We start from the raw sequence: 18,635 nt of genomic DNA on the forward strand, positions 1-18,635 counted from the left end.
ACAGAAGCAGCAGAAGAAAAAAAAAAATTTCAAATTTTAAAAATAAATTTACTTTCTCCAAAATTTTTATTTCGGATGAATAAAAAATATATAAATTAATGAATTAAACTTTGGCTGTTAGTAAGTATGCAGAGATTGTTTTTTTTTTTTAAATTATTGCCGGGAATTCGGAGACGTGTGTTTACTTGAAATTTACAAATGTCTTATTCAAGAGAAATTTTTTTTATTTTAAATTTAAATACATTAAAATTTTTTATAAATAAAATCATATGTTGGCTATTAATTTAACGCTTATATATATTAAAAAAAAAAAAAAAAAAAAAAAAAACATTGCTGCAGCAGACGTAAAAAATTCAATGCAATTTCAAAGTTGCATTTAAATTTTCATAAGCAAAAAATTACAGAACCAACATTTGAAAAAAAAAAAAAAATTCATAATTTATATATATATATATATCTGAGCCAGAATATGTTTGGACGAAACTCGACAAAACTTTTAACAATTGTTAAATCAACAGTCAAACTAAAAGCTTTTCAGTAACGTTACATTCATATGTTCAACCCAAAACTTTTTTTGAATTAATTATTAACTTTATATACTTATTAATTCAATATATACACTAAATAAAGTTAATTGTGGTAATTTAAATTTTTTTTATCAAAAAAAAAAATTGTTAATTACTTAATTGACTATAAATGTACGCTTTAATTACTAGGTATTGGTATAAAGTACAAAATTAATTAAATGAAAAGCTTTAACCTTTGCATTATATATATATATATATATATATATATATATATATATATATATATATATATTTTCTTGATACAAATCATTACATCCGGCTTAAACAAATACTATCTAATAATCACATGACGTAATAAGATATATATATAAATATATACATATACATATATAGGGGAGGATGGGGGGGGGCAAAATGGGCCCCTTAAAAATTGAGGGCTTATATGTAATATAAATATCAGCCCATTTTGCCCCTAGGGGCTCATTTTGCCCCACTCTCCCCTATATATATATATATATATACATATATATATATATATATATATACATATATATATATATATATATATATATATATATATATATATATATATATATATATATATATATATATATAATGATTTCTTGGCAAAAAAATTTTTATTGACCTCAAGAAATTTTTTGATTTTGAATTGAGATCAAAAATTGCCTTGATGTGAATAAATATTTTTTTTTTCTAATAAAATTTCTGGTTTTATTTCATAATGCAAAATTTTTCATGAACCAATAAATCATTTTTTTCTGTGTATACCTATATTTCTATATATATATGACATATTTGTTATATTATTAAAGTATACACATGTAAATGTATAAAACTCTCGGCAAACAGATCTATCATTTAAAAATATTTGCTAAATAAATAATAATATTATTCATGATAAAAAAAATCAAGTTGTATAATTTGTTATTTATTATTCTTGACATTGTGTAAGGAGATTAAATAATAAGATGTAAGGTTATGTAATAATTGAATATTGAGTGTCAAGTGTTAAAAATAAATAACCTATGGAATTTGTATTGGAATTCATATACATACATATATGGAGTAAGTTGTGTATATAAAACATTTCTGAAAGGTCAAGTGTACGTTGGGTCACGTTATAACGCGAATAATGCCTTTGGCTATAGATTAATGCTCAACATACCTCGTAGAAAGTGATTTTATATTAAGCGAGTAAGATGTAAGAAACTTGTCAGTGAGATAATATTTTTGTGTGATGACTCTTAATTATACTATTTAAGTATGCGTTAGTTGTTATCTTTTATCAATTAACGTCAAATTAAGTCGACGAGTAAGATTTTATTAGAGATTAAGCTGTCTTAATAATAATAAACGCCATTTTGAATTTGATGTATTCTTTTGAGATAATTTAAAAAACAGAAGATTAGAATTTTATTTAAAAGTAATAGGTTATGGCTGTCATATTTAGGAATTGCATGGATGTCTAAATTAGAGGTTGTGTTAATTGGCAGCTAAAAGTTCTGAGAACCAATAAAATACAAGGAAACAATTTTGCACTTTTAAAAAAAATTCAAACTATTTTCCGAGCGCCAAAATGTCGCAATAGAAATTTTCATCTAAAGACATAGGTTAGCACATTAACACCAAGAGTTTCTTAATCCTATAGACTATTAATATCACCGGTACCTAGACAAATTTAAAAAATGTCTAAGCAATGTATAATTACACAGATAATGCCCAAGCGAATTAATCGAAGCCGTGAGAACAGTGAATGGGTTACAAGAACGTTTTAGGAATGTTTTTAGCGAATAGTTGCCGTAATTCATCGATCTTATAATTTCCGGTATGGAGAGTAAGAGCGAAATCGGGACTTTCCTGTCTGCTTATAATTTCGCAACTTTTTAACTACGGGACTCTGAACCATTGATTGCGTTACTAACATCACATATCAACTTTTATGTTTATTTGTAATTTAAAAAATAAATAAATAAACCATTATTCATTTATTTTTTTTAATGGCCAAGGATATTAGAAAGCTTATTAATTAAAAAAATGTATAAAATAATAATATTTTTTTTTATTGTTTAATGGATGACTGCACTGTAAAAAGAGTGGTGTTAAAATAAAATAATACTCGTGTTAAAGGTGTTAAATCGGTGTAAAAAAATTCCATTGTATAAAAGTTAGAAAAAAATATATTTTAACACCTGCACATGTGTTTGAGTGCATACTTAGCGTGAGATACTACCGTGATTTCTAATTTACACCGAAAATTTTAACACCTACACCACTTAGGCTTACCCGAGTTTTTTTACACCACAGGAAATTAAAATCGATACATTAAAAAATATTGATACGTTGTAAAAAAATGGGATAAGTTCAGACAGTGTAGGTGTCAAAATTTTTGGTGTAAAATTTAAATGACAAAAGCGGTGTTAACACCATTGGTGTAAATATTCTTTACAGGTGTTAAAAAAATTCTTTTTTCTAATTTCTATACGTGAAATTTTTTTACTGACTTAACACCGTCTATACCGGTGTTATTTTATTTTAACACCGTTTTTTTTACAGTGTAGAAAATTAAAATTGATTTATTAAAAGACAATGTTACACTGTAAAAAATGGGGTAAGTCTAGACAGTCTAGGTGTCAAAATTTTTGGTGTAAAATTTAAATAACAAAAGCGGTGTTAACACCATTGGTGTAAATATTCTTTACAGGTGTTAAAAAAATTCTTTTTTCTAATTTCTATACGTGGAATTTTTTACCGACTTAACACCGTCTATACCGGTATTATTTTATTTTAACACCGTTTTTTTTACAGTGTAGAAAATTAAAATTGATTTATTAAAAGACAATGTTACACTGTAAAAAATGGGGTAAGTCTAGACAGTCTAGGTGTCAAAATTTTTGGTGTAAAATTCAAATACCAAAAGCGGTGTTAACACCATTGGTGTAAATATTCTTTACAGGTGTTAAAAAAATTATTTTGTCTAATTTCTATACGTGAAATTTTTTTACCGACTTAACACCATCTACACCGGTGTTATTTTATTTTAACACCGTTTTTTTTACAGTGTAGAAAATTGAAACCATTTTATCAAAAGACATTGATATGCATTGTTTTTAAAAATATATTTTGTATAGATGTTTTAATGTGATAGACTTTCGCAATAGTATATAATAGTGTGTTTGTAACATTACATATAACCGTAATTTAACTGGGGAGAGTTTACGAGGATTGAATCATTTGTGTGCCGGGTCTTATGTGCTTGATATTGTATTAACTTTTGTTAACTCGAGTTTGTTGACTACAGGAAGACAAACATATAGACATATAAATTTATGTATATATGTATGGGTGGATGTGAGTAGATAGCGTATGTACAGTAGGTATTTATGAGCCGGGTAGATTCGCGACTAAAGCATAGAATTTTAGTGATAGCATGAATTTTCTTTCGCTTTAATGCACTGACGAGTAATCGCTCTGTTATGTATGGGAGTGTTATGTTTGCTGGATGGAAACTTTATATGTACTTTTTTTTTTTGACGTTTTCTTTTCCTACAGATCAGCGAGAGTTATGTTACGTTGTCTTTTTGAAATATTAGTATCTGATATATTACTATTAACTTTAATAACTGTTATTTTTTTATTATTTTTATTATGTGAGACCATTCGCTTTTTTTTTTTTTTTTTTTATTTATTATGATATTCATTCAATTTTTTTTTTTTTTTTTTACTTAACTTGACTTTACACGCGCAATAATTTATCTTTAGATCGATTGAGTTTTATTACTAATAAAATTATAAACGATATCAATTATTCATACAATTGCAATTATAATTATTTATAAAAAAAAATCAAAAATTACGAGTAAAAAAAAAAAAATTCAAAAATCACAAAATAAAATTTTTTTTTCGATCCGCCATTTTCAGTTTTAAATAAATAATTTAATTTTTATACAAATTATTGATTTATCTATTAAAAAAAAAAAAAAAAAACTTTTAATAAAAAAAAATTACCCACTAATTTTTTGACTTAATTACATTTCTAAAAAAATTTTTTTAAATGACTAAATAAATATTTAATTAAAAAAAAAAAAAAGAGAGAACTAAACGAAGGAAATGAACTCGAACAAAAGTAAAGTAATAAAATATATTAAAGACTTTAGTTAAAATAAGCGATTAAACTCTGGAGTAGGATTATCCGGTGATGGTTCTAATTTCGCCCGGTCAATATAAAATCCCACAGAAACTAACTACCAACTAACTACACTAGTTACCGTACAGTACATTTCGTCCATGCACTTACTACACACTACAAAGTTGCATTACATATAATTCACTCTCTTCTCAGTGTACATACACTCGTCTTTTATATCTATACATCTAGAACGAGTCGTTTAAACCCAGATATCGCCGCGCAGCGCAACATACATTGCGTCACACTCATGATCGTCTTGAGACGAATGCGGTTAACACACTACTTTTTATGTTTATTTATGTTTATTTTTATTTCACCGCTAATACCCTACACATATATGTTATTACACATTACGCTCTTTTTTTCATGCCAATAAACACTTCATTTTTTTTGCCTTACAGTTTTTATATTTTAAAAATCGTCAATATAAACAACGCATTCGTATAAATTAGTAGCCATTAAAAAAAAAAAAAATAAATTAAAGTAATAACAAGTGATTTAAATTGTGAAGAAATGGGGTGGGAAAATTGGATGCAACAACAATAATAAAAAAAAAAAAAAAAAAATAGTCAAGTCGCTCACCTCGTCTTTCTATGGGAAATAAATTTACATAAGAGTCAAGAGATTGCATCTTACTTCTTCAACAGCTTGCTTACATATATATTGAATTTTAAAATATAATTAAAGCTATTGAAAAATAATGAGAGACTGACTATTGTAATAAACATATTGTTTATTATTTATGGTAATAATTTTGATGATATATATATGTTTAAAAAAAAATTTTGTTAATTAGTCTATTGATGAGAAAGTGACAATTTCGATTTACGTAAACGTAAATGTCGAAAATATAAAAAAAGTATTATGTTACATATATATTTTATTTATTAATATGGTTAATTGATAAAATGAATTGATTATTTAATATTTAATGTAAGGTTACGAAGACGGTGCGGTAATGGACGAGCGTTAATTTAATGTATGTTAATTATGAGTATGGAATTTATCGCGAAATGATTATTTTATTTGCATACATGGATGGATTAATAATATATATGTATATGTATATTTATATTTAGTTACCAAAGTTAATACGATTCGATGTCGAGGACTAGTCGTTCTAGTTTCCTCTCACTTGCATTCTGTTAAACTGCGTTACGTGGTACATTTCACATTTATGCTATAATACGTCATTTGTGTCCTTACAACAGCCTTCTTTATATTCTTTGTATATTTATATATGATTTATTTTTAATTTAAATTGTAACTTGTTATACTTTTTTTCTAATGATCATAATATTTATTTTTTAAATAATTTTTTTTTTTGGTAATTTATATAAGACCCCACAGTAATTTTAAAATATTTTTTATATATTTTAGGGACAAAAAATTATGATAAAAAAATTTTTGAAAATTAACGAATAGGAAATTTATAATTTTTAATACGAAATTAGTTCATTTTTTTTTTTTCTAAATATTGTCAATATGATAAAACATATTTAAAAATCCCGCCTATTTTTAAAAATTTTATCAAAAAAATCTATTTCCCTATTGAATTAAATAAAAATTTAAAAAAAACTTACGCTAAAACGCGTCCAGCATCTGGGCTTCTATAAAAATCGCATTTATGCAGCGGCCGACGTGGATCATTGGTGTATCGTTGGCCTGCGGCTTGGCATAGACCTCGATATAGTTGAAACTGTAGTACCCCAGCCACAAAGTTTCTGCAAAAAAAAAAAAACACCACCATCAATAGCAGCAAAAGCAAAAAACTCCAACCAGACTTTCAATTAAAGATTTTTCCCGCCATTTTCCCAAACAAAAAAAATGTATTCAAATTCTCCTAAACCAGGGACAATAGCAAAAAATAATCCTCTGCAATAGTGAAAGTTAAAAATAATCCTCAAAAAATTTGATAACATTACACAGTAATGACGTTATTTAATTGGGCCTCAAGTGAAAGCAATTATTTAAAATTTCGCTAAAAAAAACGTCGCAGATCAACGCGCTTTTAAAGTTAATTACATACAATTATCCATATCATCTGGGAATAATCCTGAGCGAGTCAAAATAAAAGACGTGTAAACAGGCGAATTAAAAAATTTCTCCATAAATTTTTTATGTAACGTTGACGTGATTACAAGTAAAGCTCTTAAGTACAGCGAGATAATTTCTTGAGACATAACTTTGATAAATAAAAAGTAAATATAAATATAAATAAATACCTAGTACGTAGGAGTGTGAGACTCGAGTGTTTCGGTTGACAATCCAGCATTCGGATAAAATAATATCCGCAATGACCAGTTTGTGAGTTGAGTTGGTAACCAACAATTCCTACCACAGACCACACATCCAATACATCAAACAAAGTAAGCAAAAAAAATGTTAAAAGAAAAAAAAAGTCAGATAACAACGTGGGGGTACGTCGTATTAGCGTCCGGGTGAATAAGTTGGGGGCAGCTGGGCCTCCTCGTACGAAGGCGAAAGTGTGCCGCGTATATAAGGCCCAGAACTACTGGCAATCAGCATCCAGTTCACTTCTGGACTCACCCGGAACATTAACTAAATCCAATATGAAGTATTTGGTACGTTGATACTTTTAGAGACATATACACGCACACTTATACACGCACTTACACACACATTCACACCACAATTTTATTCGTGAAGTGATTCAGTGCACTCTATTCAAAACTAAATAAATTTAAAAAAAAAAAATTAAATAGTTTATTAATCATATCTTCGTTTGCAGTTAGTGTTCGCCTTGTTGGCGACAGCGGCACTTGCCGAGGAAAAGAAAGTCGAGGAAAAATCCGCCGACGACAGCTCATCAACCTCCACGAAAAAGAACGAAAAACGCGGAATCTTGGGTCTTGGTTATGGCTACGGTTACGACGTAGGCGGCTACGAAATCGGTGCTGGACACGGACACGGTGGTCACGGTGAACACGGATTCCACAACCTTCACGACTTTGAATTAGACAATTTGGACAGTTACGGTGGTGGTTATCACGGTGATCATCATTATAAAACCGTCACAGTGGTTAAAAACGTACCGGTGCCTTATCCCGTTGAGAAACACGTCCCCTATCCAGTGGAGAAACACGTGCCCTACCCAGTAAAGGTACCAGTACCCCAGCCGTACCCCGTTGAAAAACACGTCCCATATCCAGTTAAAGTTTACGTAAAGGTGCCCGTACATGTGCCCCAGCCGTACCCAGTTGAGAAGAAGGTCCACGTGCCAGTTCATGTGCCAGTTGACAGGCCCTACCCCGTAAAGGTACTCGTACCTCAGCCATACCCTGTGGAGAAACACATTCCCTACCCAGTAAAGGTCCCAGTTCCTCAGCCCTACCCAGTCGAAAAGAAGGTCCATGTGCCAGTCCATGTTCCAGTTCACGTTCCCCAGCCCTACCCAGTTGAGAAAATCGTTCACGTTCCCTACAAAGTCCATGTCGACAGACCTTACCCAGTACCAGTTCCCAAGCCATACCCAGTCCATGTCGAAAAGAAAGTGCCTTACCCAGTTGACAGACCAGTTCCTTACCCAGTTAAGGTTCCAGTTGACAGACCCGTTCCTTACCCAGTTGAAAAACCTGTACCTTACCCAGTAAAGGTCCACGTACCCGCTCCTTACCCAGTCGAAAAACACATTCCTTACCCAGTAGAGAAACCCGTTCCCTACGCAGTTAAGGTTCCAGTCGACAGACCTTACCCAGTCCATGTTGAAAAACACGTGCCCTATCCTGTAGAAAAACCAGTACCTTATCCCGTAAAGGTTCCATACCCTGTTCCTGTGCACCATGACCATCATGAGCACCATAATCACCATGAACACCACGGGTACGAGTACCCAGACCACGGGGGATTCGAGCACGACTACCATCACTAAAGAGCACGAAACCATTTTTTAAATAAATAATTAAATAAATAAATAAATAAAATAGGTTTATTTTTAAATTGGTTCGCGCGTTTTACAACGGTTACCTGAAAAATTATATTTTTTAATTTAAATATCGATTTTTTACCTTTAGATTAATCTGTCAGTTACCATCGACTTTATATAAATAATTAATATTAATATTAATTATAAATTATACATGTAATTATAATTATTGTGTAATAATAGCAAATAATATGAGATTGTTAAATAAGAGCCATTGACTTTTTTATTTTTTTTTTTTCCTTATTAAATTTAAAAATTTTATTTTTTTCCGATCGTGACATTAATATTCTAGATGCCGATTCATCATCTTTTGTTTGCTGACCCAGTGCATGACAAGCTGGCAAGTGAAATTGTCAGTCTGTTGGCACGCTTTGGAAACATGTTTCGCTTACTTATGTTTTTTTTTTCCTACTCAAATTTTTTTTTAATTTGAAGAAAAAAATGATTTTGAAGTTAGCAGACAATTTAAAATTTTTGAACTTTTGTTTTCAACAGTTTAATTTAAAAAAAAAAAAAAAAAAAAAAAATGCACATGAAGAAAATTTAAAAAACTATATGTGCATTTTTTTAAAATATTTTTTTTTTTTATAATTTATCGTTTTTAAAAAAATCCAAAATTTATTAGACGCCAGCTGACTAGAGTAGCGTAAAAAAAATTGTATTCTTTTTAATTATACAAAAAAAATATATATATGGATATATAAATATTAATATATTTATTTATCTAGACAATTGGTTTTGAACAATCGGTTGGGTAATAAATAATTTTTTTTTTTGTAATAAAAGCAGAATTAAATAACTTTCTTTTATTAGAATTAATTGAAACGAGGGAACCGGTTGCGATAAAATTTATAGATATTGATATTAAAATAATATATTATTTTATTTAAATTTATGGAAAAATAGTTACTGCCAGTGCTATAACGGGAGAAATTTTGCTCGAGTTGGAGAGTGATTTAAAGTGTTATATAATGTGGTCATTCGCGCAAATGGATGTAATAACATATATTAACTCGTGTGTACATCGATAAACCTCAGAGATCCATGCGAAAGTAAGAGTTGTCTATATGCCAACATTACGAGGATTTATCGCATCAGATGTCAAAACATTGACACTATATATTTATTTTTTTTTTAACACGCAATGGAATAAATTTGTATAGAAATTTTTGTTATGATTTGTAATTAATTTTTTTAATTATTTCTAAATTTTAAATTTTTATTTACCGTAAATATTCCCGGAGTGAATAAAGAGCCAATTGATGTCTATTTTTTCAACCCCCCTGAAGCAAATGATTTTAATAAAATCTACATCTGTTAAAAAAACAAGCTTCTTAATTACGATGATCCTGAAGGTAACAGACAATTAGCAACTTTTGGATTTTTTTTAACAAATAAAAAGCAAACAAAAAAAAAAGTAAAAAAATGCACATGTAGAGAATTTAAAAAACTGTAGGTGCAATTTTTTGAAATATTTTTTTTTTCATTATTTATTTTTCAAAAACGAACCCACAAATTATTGGACATCGGCTAACAGTATCATTATTTACTCCATGCAGAGTTATTTTTTTTAAACTCCGTGACGGAGTAAATTCAGATTTTAAAGAATCCCTAATTACTCCGAATTAACTCCCTTTCTTAGTGTATGAATTTTTTTTTTTATAATTAAAAATATGGGATGGGGGCGGGGGCAAAAGGGGACCCTTAAGAAATGAGGGCTTATATGTAATTTAAATGTCAACTCATTTTGCCCCCAGGGCTCCATTTTGCCCCCCTTTTCCCTGATGATAAATTATTTGACATCCTTATAAACCCACATATTTTGTAAAATTTCTTATATATATTTTCTAATAGAAATAATTTACATCTGAAATTTCAAAATACAGGACTAATTTTTTTTTGTTTTAATTAAATTTTCATAATTGTGTCAATTAAAATCTGACATAAAATTTCCCCAAATTTCTTTAGATTCCAAAAATCTGTAATTTAAAATAAAAAAAAAAAATAAATTTTATTTCCGTAAAGTTTCTAATTTTTTTCAGAAAAAAACTTGAATTCCGGCTGCCGATGACTTTTTTTAAAAATAAATAATTATAAAATGCGATAACAGAAAATAAATATTTAAAAAATTTCAAAATACTAAAAGTATGACAATTGTGTGAAACTATTGTATGTTTGTTGTTGAGGCTGTTCCATGGCTGGCTGTGCATCGTGTGAGGCGATGCAATTGTCATTCCAAGGAATTTCCACCCACAACGATATAGCATTATTGCAAATTATTACAACCCACTAATGTGTCACTATTGAAAGGAAAATAAATAAAAATAGGTCGACATACTTTCACATGACATGGATATGGCTAAATATAAGAATAGGTTTCACAATTTATTTCCTTCGAGATTTGTGGTACTTAAATTTATACAAGTAATTATAAATAAGTAAATAAATAAATAATTTTTAATAAAATCAAATTTACTTGCTATTGTTGTTATTCAATGTCGGATTACGTGGTTTAATTTAAACCGGTTGTAATGCCAAGTGGATTTGAAAGTAAGAGGGATTTTATTTCGGATTAGTTACAGAGCCACGTACTCGAGATGGAAAGTGAGTGAACTACTTGCTCTTATCGCTGCCGACAAGTTTGAATTCTACTTTACAAACAATGAAAGTGAAATTATTGTTGAGATTAGACTACTAGACAATAAACAACTTGTACTTTTTGTTTTCTAATGAGATAATTTGTATTACTAAACTATGCACTGTTTTCTTTTTAACGACAGTAGCAATTCTATAAATACAAAATTGATCCTTAAGTTTTTGATTGAAATTCTGAAAGTTTTCGATTATAGAAATCGAGAAAAAAATTTTAAAATTAATTTTGTATGACAGATTATTAATTTTTGCTGTTGGTCTGAAAAAGTCAAATTTGGAAAATAGATCAAATATTTATTTTTATGTAGAAATTGGGCGATTGTTTTTTTTCCATTAGCATTATAATTTAATTTTGATTACCGATTTTTGATTATAGTGACTAGTGTCTGGGTTTTCGAATAGTCTCCGAAAAAAATGATTGATTGGTTTGGCAAAAATAATGAAAAATTAAAATTTTTTTCAATTGACTCTATAGAATAAAATATAAATAGACGGATTAATTTGAATATTTGGGTGGTTAAAAAAAAATTTTAATTTATGAGATTTTGAAACTACTGAGAAGAATGATTTTTAAGTGAGAAAACACGAAATCCTTTCGAAATGTCCTTTTAAATTTTTTTAATCAATGTAACTAATTTTGACTTTTAAATCTTATTAAATTTGAGCCGTAGAATAAATCTCAAATTGAAATATTATTAATTAATCAAATTTTGAAATAACTGAGATGGGAAATTTTAAATTAAGGAAACACGAAATCCTTTCGAAATGTCCTTTTAAATTTTTTAATCAATGTAACTAATTTTGACTTTTAAATCTTATTAAATTTGAGCCGTAGTATAAATCTCAAATTGAAATATTATTAATTAATCAAATTTTGAAATAACTGAGATGGGAAATTTTCAATTAAGGAAACACGAAATCCTTTCGAAATGTCCTTTTAAATTTTTAATCAATGTAACTAATTTTGACTTTTAAATCTTATTAAATTTGAGCGGTAGAATAAATCTCAAATTGAAATATTATTAATTAATCAAATTTTGAAATAACTGAGATGGGAAATTTTCAATTAAGGAAACACGAAATCCTTTCGAAATGTCCTTTTAAATTTTTTAATCAATGTAACTAATTTTGATATTGAAATCTTATCAAATTTGAGCCGTAGAATAAATCTCAAATTGAAATATTATTAATTAATCAAATTTTGAAATAACTGAGATGGGAAATTTTAAATTAAGGAAACACGAAATCCTTTCGAAATGTCCTTTTAAATTTTTTAATCAATGTAACTAATTTTGATATTGAAATCTCATTAAATTTGAGCAGCATAATGAAACCCGAATTGAAAACTCAACTATATTTCAAATTAATAATTATTTTCCGCGGGAAATTTAAGATTTCTATAGATGAAACGGAAGTAGATAAAAAATTTACTCTCATACATGGTGTTACTAATTAGATAAAATAAAAGTAAAGGTGTATAAATAATAAACATTAAAAAAATAAATGATGAGGTTGGTTATGTTGAATAACTAAGATCGATTTTGCTGAAATGCGATCATCTACTTCAGGCAATATATTGTGGGCACGGGACCGTGCCGAAACCAACAGTAACCAGTATAGTATATATTTATATACTCAGATATATATATATAGCGAACGAGGTAAGCATGCACCAAATGTGATTGTTACTGGTTGCTATCATTTTGCATCGCCTCGAGCTAATTAATTGGGCGTAACAGTCTCGAGTTAATGTACAAATACCTCTCCATATATATCCAACATATTTATTTGCATGTACTTGGATATATTGAGGCATTAAAATAGATGTGTAGTGCGCTGGATTAAATGAGTATGTAAAACATGGAGCTTAGTCGTCGGGCGTTAAATAGTTCGCGTGACAGAAACGATTTTCATCCTCGATGAAGATACTTTCGATTTCCAATCTTTATATATAAACACTTGAGTTTATAGTAAGGAATATCGCGTGATTAATGGGAAAATTATTTAACATATTCACAAATAAAGTAATTAATATATTTATTTTATAATATTAATATAAGAGATTATAATTAATAGGCGGGGTCGGCTACTTTTCACTTGTTTGGGAAAAAAAAATCTGGAGTACCCGAAAAAAATAGAAATTTTTTTTTAATTCAAAATAAAAATTAATTCTTGTAGAAAAAAAATAGAAATCGAAATTGTAACAAAATTTTTTTTATTACGAAATTTTATTTATAAAAAAAATCACATCAAAAATGACCGGCAAAGTTTCTAGGAAATTTCTCCCGGAAATTTTGGCGGGCATTTTTAAATTTTTTAAATTTCGTACCAATTAATAGATCGCAAATTTAAAAAAAAAATTAAATGCTCAGAAAAAATCTAATAAATTTTCTAACAACTGATCGCTTCGTAAATAATTGAGACATCATAAAACTGTACTGCGTATCGATAAAAAAATTTTCAAACCGTCTAAACGCTCGGCATTAAACAAGTGTGAAAATGTTAATAAAAAAAAGTATAGTTATGATGACTTATGTTCACGTGCTGATGTACAAGAAAATGAGTATTCACTTTCAACTAACAAGTACATACATATTTATAAATAAATATATAAGATATCACGAATAAAAAGAGTTCATGGACCTGAAGCCGTCAATGTTTGTGTTGATAGCAAAGCGAAATTAAGAAAGCGATCTTCCCCGCCCATTGTCCGTAAAAGCATCGTTCAATTAACAATATTATATAGAAAAAGAAAAACTTAGTATAAGTACAATGCATGCACATGCACAAATATATGTGTATATATTTAACCTGTGGGAGATGACACACTTGTACAAGCGAGCGTATTAAATAGAGGAAAAATATGAGGATCGGTTACAGTTCTTCTTTACAATCCCGACAAGTTAAGCCCGTCCGTCAATAACTTATTTTTTTATTTATTAATTTGTTGCGATAAATCTGCTGGGGCATCGAGCTTTTTTTTCGACGTCATGGGACACGTGGTGAGATAGTGGACATTAATTAAATAATTATAATAATTATTGCACTAATTATCGAGCTTATTTCTAAACACCCTGAAAGTTTACCCGGTGCATTTTTTCGACAGATACACGTGACCTTGACACTGATTATTTATTGTGTCGCTGTTGTCGTGTCAGCGACGATACGATACAACTACAAGAAACCGATCCTCGATTGTGGATATCTACGAATTACTCCAGAGGAAAAATATTCATGGGAGAGACCAAATTTTTACGTTAACTATCGCACTATTGATCCTGATGATATCAGGGATCCTTCTATTGGTAATATTTATTATTATTATTTAAATTATTTCCCGCGCAATTTCACTTTAGTTTTTTTTTTGCAAAAAATTCAGTGATGGTTTTTTTGTATTTTTGAAAAATTAGGCAGGTTTCAAAATTTTTTCCAATCGATTTTTTACTGACGCTTGAAGTTAAATTTATCAAAATTGAAAAATTTTGAATTTTTTTCGCGGGAAAATTTTTTAAAAATTTGAAAATTTTTTTTTTACAGACTACAATATTTGTAATTATTTTTACTTCACAGTAAATTTTTTTTTGAAAATAATTGTAGAGTTTGAAAAAATATTTTTTTTCAATAAAAAAAAAAAAAAAAAAAATAAATAATTAATTTTCTCAATCTAGTTTTCTTTTATTTAATTATCAAGAAAGTGTTATTGCTGCGTTTTTATTACTATAATTATTACTATATTTAAAAATAGACATCGAAGTACTGAACTCGAAGTAAAAAAAAAAATAATAATTTTAATATAAAAAATAACAGTAATAAACTTAATTATTAAAAATTATACTAATTTTTAAATATGAATAAAATAAAAAAATGAATCTATGTCCAGGAGTATTGAAAAAAGAGGACTCAAAAAATTACATTTCAAAAAAACAGTCAATGGACTTGAGCGTTTTGACTGACCGGATCTCCGAGGATACGGATTCTATAGGAACATTATCAGATGAACCATTAATCCGACCTACAGACAATATTGCCCAGTCATCTGACTCTGAGCCGCGTTTTTACGACGAGGATCAAAAATTTACTGAAGAATATAGCGAACACGAAAAAGTAATAACTGTCATTAAGAATGTCGCCGTTCCTTATCCAGTAGAAAAGCAAATTCCGTATCCTGTGATCAAGAAAGTTCCATATCCCATTCATACCCCAGTGGCACAGCCTTATCCCGTAGAAAAAGAAGTTCCATACCCTGTGAAAGTCGTCATAAAAGTTCCAACGAAAGTTCCTTACCCGGTTCCCGTTTACAAAGAAGTACCTTATGCTGTCCATGTTCCTGTGGAACGTCCCGTTCCATATCGAACATACATTCCAGACCCTTATCCCGTTGAAAAAAAAGTATACTACGAATCTAAAATACCCGTTCCGGAACCTTATCCTATTGACAAAACTATTGCCGTTCCTGTTAAAATTTCTGTTCCAGTTCCACAACCTTTTCCAGTTGAAAAGCCGGTTCATTATCCCGTGGAGGTCAAAGTTGACCGACCCGTCGCTGTTCCTGTTGAGAAACCTTACCCAGTAACCGTTTTCAAACATGTTCCTTACCCAGTTTTCAAACCCAAGCCGGTTCCAGTCGAAGTTAAAGTCGAACGACCTGTTCCTTACCCCGTTGTCAAACATGTTCCCTACCCAGTAAAAGTCGAAGTCCCTAAATATTACCCAGTCGAAAAAGAAGTTCCTTATCCTGTAGTCAACCATCGGCCGTATCCGGTTCCTGTTTCTGTTGACAATCCAGTTCCAGTTCCGATTGAGAAACCCGTTCCTGTACCAGTGGAACACGAACAGGTGGAACATCAACCAGAACATGGCTATGAAGATGCCAAAAGTGAAATTTATACTGGGTATAAACATGAAAGCTGCTGTGGTGATGAGTTTAGACCCAGTGCTATCGATACTCATGAAACAGAGTACAAATATGGCGACAGAAATGATTGGGAACATGATAAATTGATTCATTCTGACGAAGTTGTGGTTAATGCTGACTATATTAAGGCAAATTCCCAAGACACTGGTGTTAAACCCGTGGTCGAAGATAGCAAAGAAGACAACACCAATTCCGAAGAGGTTAGGAACACTATGGCGACTAACCCTAGTGATGGCGCCAAAGAAGCCACAAATTTGAAAGAGGTTAATTCTGAGGGAGTTGTTGGTAAAAATTATAACGAAAACATCAATGAGATTGATAATAACAATAACACTAACAATAATAATAATAATAATAATAATGATGATAAGAGGAATGGTAAAAAAGTGAAACGACTTAGAAAAATAATTAAGAGAATTAAAACGTATGATGGTACGAGTAAAAATATTAAAGAGAAAGGAAATTAGTCTTTGTTGGAAATAGAGCATAAATATGTCGATTACTGGAGCAATAAAAATTATTAATATCTTTTTTTCTATTATTACTATTGTTCACAAATGTGGAACTGGAAATTTATACTGCAACCGAATATGTAATTTTTTTTTAGAATCTAGTCAGGTTAAAATTTTGTTGAATTTTTTTTTTTTTTTGTTAAATCACAATTGTTATTTTAGGATAGTGATTAAGATTTTTATTGATGAGAAAGTTGGATTACTGAGAAAGTCAATTGTTAATTATAATTTTACTGTTTTTTTATTTTTATATCAATCAATATTGTAAATTGTAATAAATAAAATATTATCTTGTTGTTGTTGTTTTTTTTGAGGGGTGGGGGGGGATTAGAAAAAATTTATTGTTCAGTTTTATTGCAGGTAATTTCACTAACAAGGACAATTATTTATTTAATGTCTTTTTGGAACTAGCGAAAGTATCAGAGGTATAAATATTTGTCGGTTTATTTTAGTTGGTATTTAGTTAACTTTGAGACAGCGGTAAATCGAGTGGATTTTGCTGATTTTTCGTAATGAAGCATAATTTAGTAAGTACATTTTATTCGTTGACATCAATTAATAACTTAGTAGTTTGTGGTTTAGACAATGAAATTAATTTTTTTGATTAATCGAAAATTAAAATTGACAAATAATTCAAAAATCTGGTAATTTTAAACTGTCAACCAAAAAATTGGTCGTAATTTTTAAAATTGGGATTTTAGTTGAGTATAGATCGCATTTTTGAAATTCAAAGTTAGACATCGTTGCCTTTTGGTAAAAGATACAAATTTTGAAATTTTTTGAGAACTAATTTATTTGATTAAAATTAGAGTTTTTAAAAAATGAACACAATTTAATAATTTTTGAAAATATTGACGTAAATGTTGCAATTTTAATATTCGAAAATAAAAAGAATAAAAAATTCTCATATACTTTAGTGAATCCTTATTGTGACAGAAATCGTACTGTGGCGCCACAGTTTCGGTTTCTTTAGATGGCGCCACTCCTAAATTCTAGTATTCAAATTTTATATTAATTTTAAAAAATTTTTGCCTGGCAAAAAATATATTGATGTAGAAAAAAATACTAATTCCAAAAAACATTTAAAATTTAATTAATTAATAATTTAAACAATAATTTTTAGACTAAAAAAAATTAAGTTTTATTTCTCTCGTTATTTGACTCAATTTTTTTTTTTAAGTAAACTAAAAAAAAAAAATTACAGATTGAGTAATCGATGTAATTGATCAATTAATCAATCAATCAATCAATCCTATTAGTATTTTTTTTGTTTACTTAATCGAATCTAAAAAGGTCTAATTTTTTTATGAAATATTGGATGTGGTTAATTAGGTAGTACAACTGGTCGGAGTGGTAATTTTGTGTCTGAGCATCGCATTGACTGGTTCCGCGAGCCGTAAGGAGGAACTCGAGCGAGCTGCTGAGCTCGCAGTAGAACGTGCGGCTGAGAGAGTAGCCGAGAGGGCAGTGGAAAAGGCGCTTGAAAGTGGTAACTCGTCGACCGAGACCGAGACCATTCGCGAGTCTCACTCTAGTGTAAGAAAACAGGATAAAACATGGAAACTTCCGGGTTTCATTTATACACCACAACAACGTCACGAGTACGAGCGTATTGCTAAAGAACGCGAAGCCGGCGAATTGGCTGTTGCACAAATAAAACGTGGTAATAAATTTTTTAAACGTGCTATCGATGATAATGAACGGATAAATAATCCGGATAAATTTTATCCTCAATTCAAACAGTCCCCTGAATTCCCCCAGCAACAACAACAACAAAAACAGCCATTCCAACGCCAACATCAACATAAACAACAACAAATCGACATAAACACGTTTCCATTCCGATCTACGCCACTATTTCCGTTTGGCGGTCAAT

General features: G+C 29.4%; 2 protein-coding genes across 3 annotated transcripts in view; one reads left to right on the plus strand and one right to left on the minus strand.

Annotated features, from left to right (window-relative positions):
* Positions 1 to 18,635, minus strand: part of LOC103572600 (angiotensin-converting enzyme) — a 51,683-nt gene that overhangs the window by 4,217 nt on the left and 28,831 nt on the right. For both annotated transcript variants that reach the window (XM_014444574.2, XM_014444573.2), the window contains exon 11: positions 6,318 to 6,458. In XM_014444574.2, coding sequence (XP_014300060.1) covers positions 6,318 to 6,458 — 141 coding nt within the window. The remainder of the gene's footprint in view (positions 1 to 6,317; positions 6,459 to 18,635) is intronic.
* LOC103572598 (uncharacterized) lies at positions 7,202 to 8,846 on the plus strand. The gene is made up of 2 exons (XM_008551251.3): positions 7,202 to 7,319; positions 7,487 to 8,846. The coding sequence occupies exons 1-2, from the start codon at positions 7,308 to 7,310 to the stop codon at positions 8,624 to 8,626; spliced, it is 1,152 nt and encodes a 383-aa protein (XP_008549473.1). The 5' UTR covers positions 7,202 to 7,307; the 3' UTR covers positions 8,627 to 8,846.

Source organism: Microplitis demolitor, chromosome 5 (assembly GCF_026212275.2).
Source record: "Microplitis demolitor isolate Queensland-Clemson2020A chromosome 5, iyMicDemo2.1a, whole genome shotgun sequence".
In the NCBI taxonomy this organism is placed as follows: domain Eukaryota; kingdom Metazoa; phylum Arthropoda; class Insecta; order Hymenoptera; family Braconidae; genus Microplitis; species Microplitis demolitor.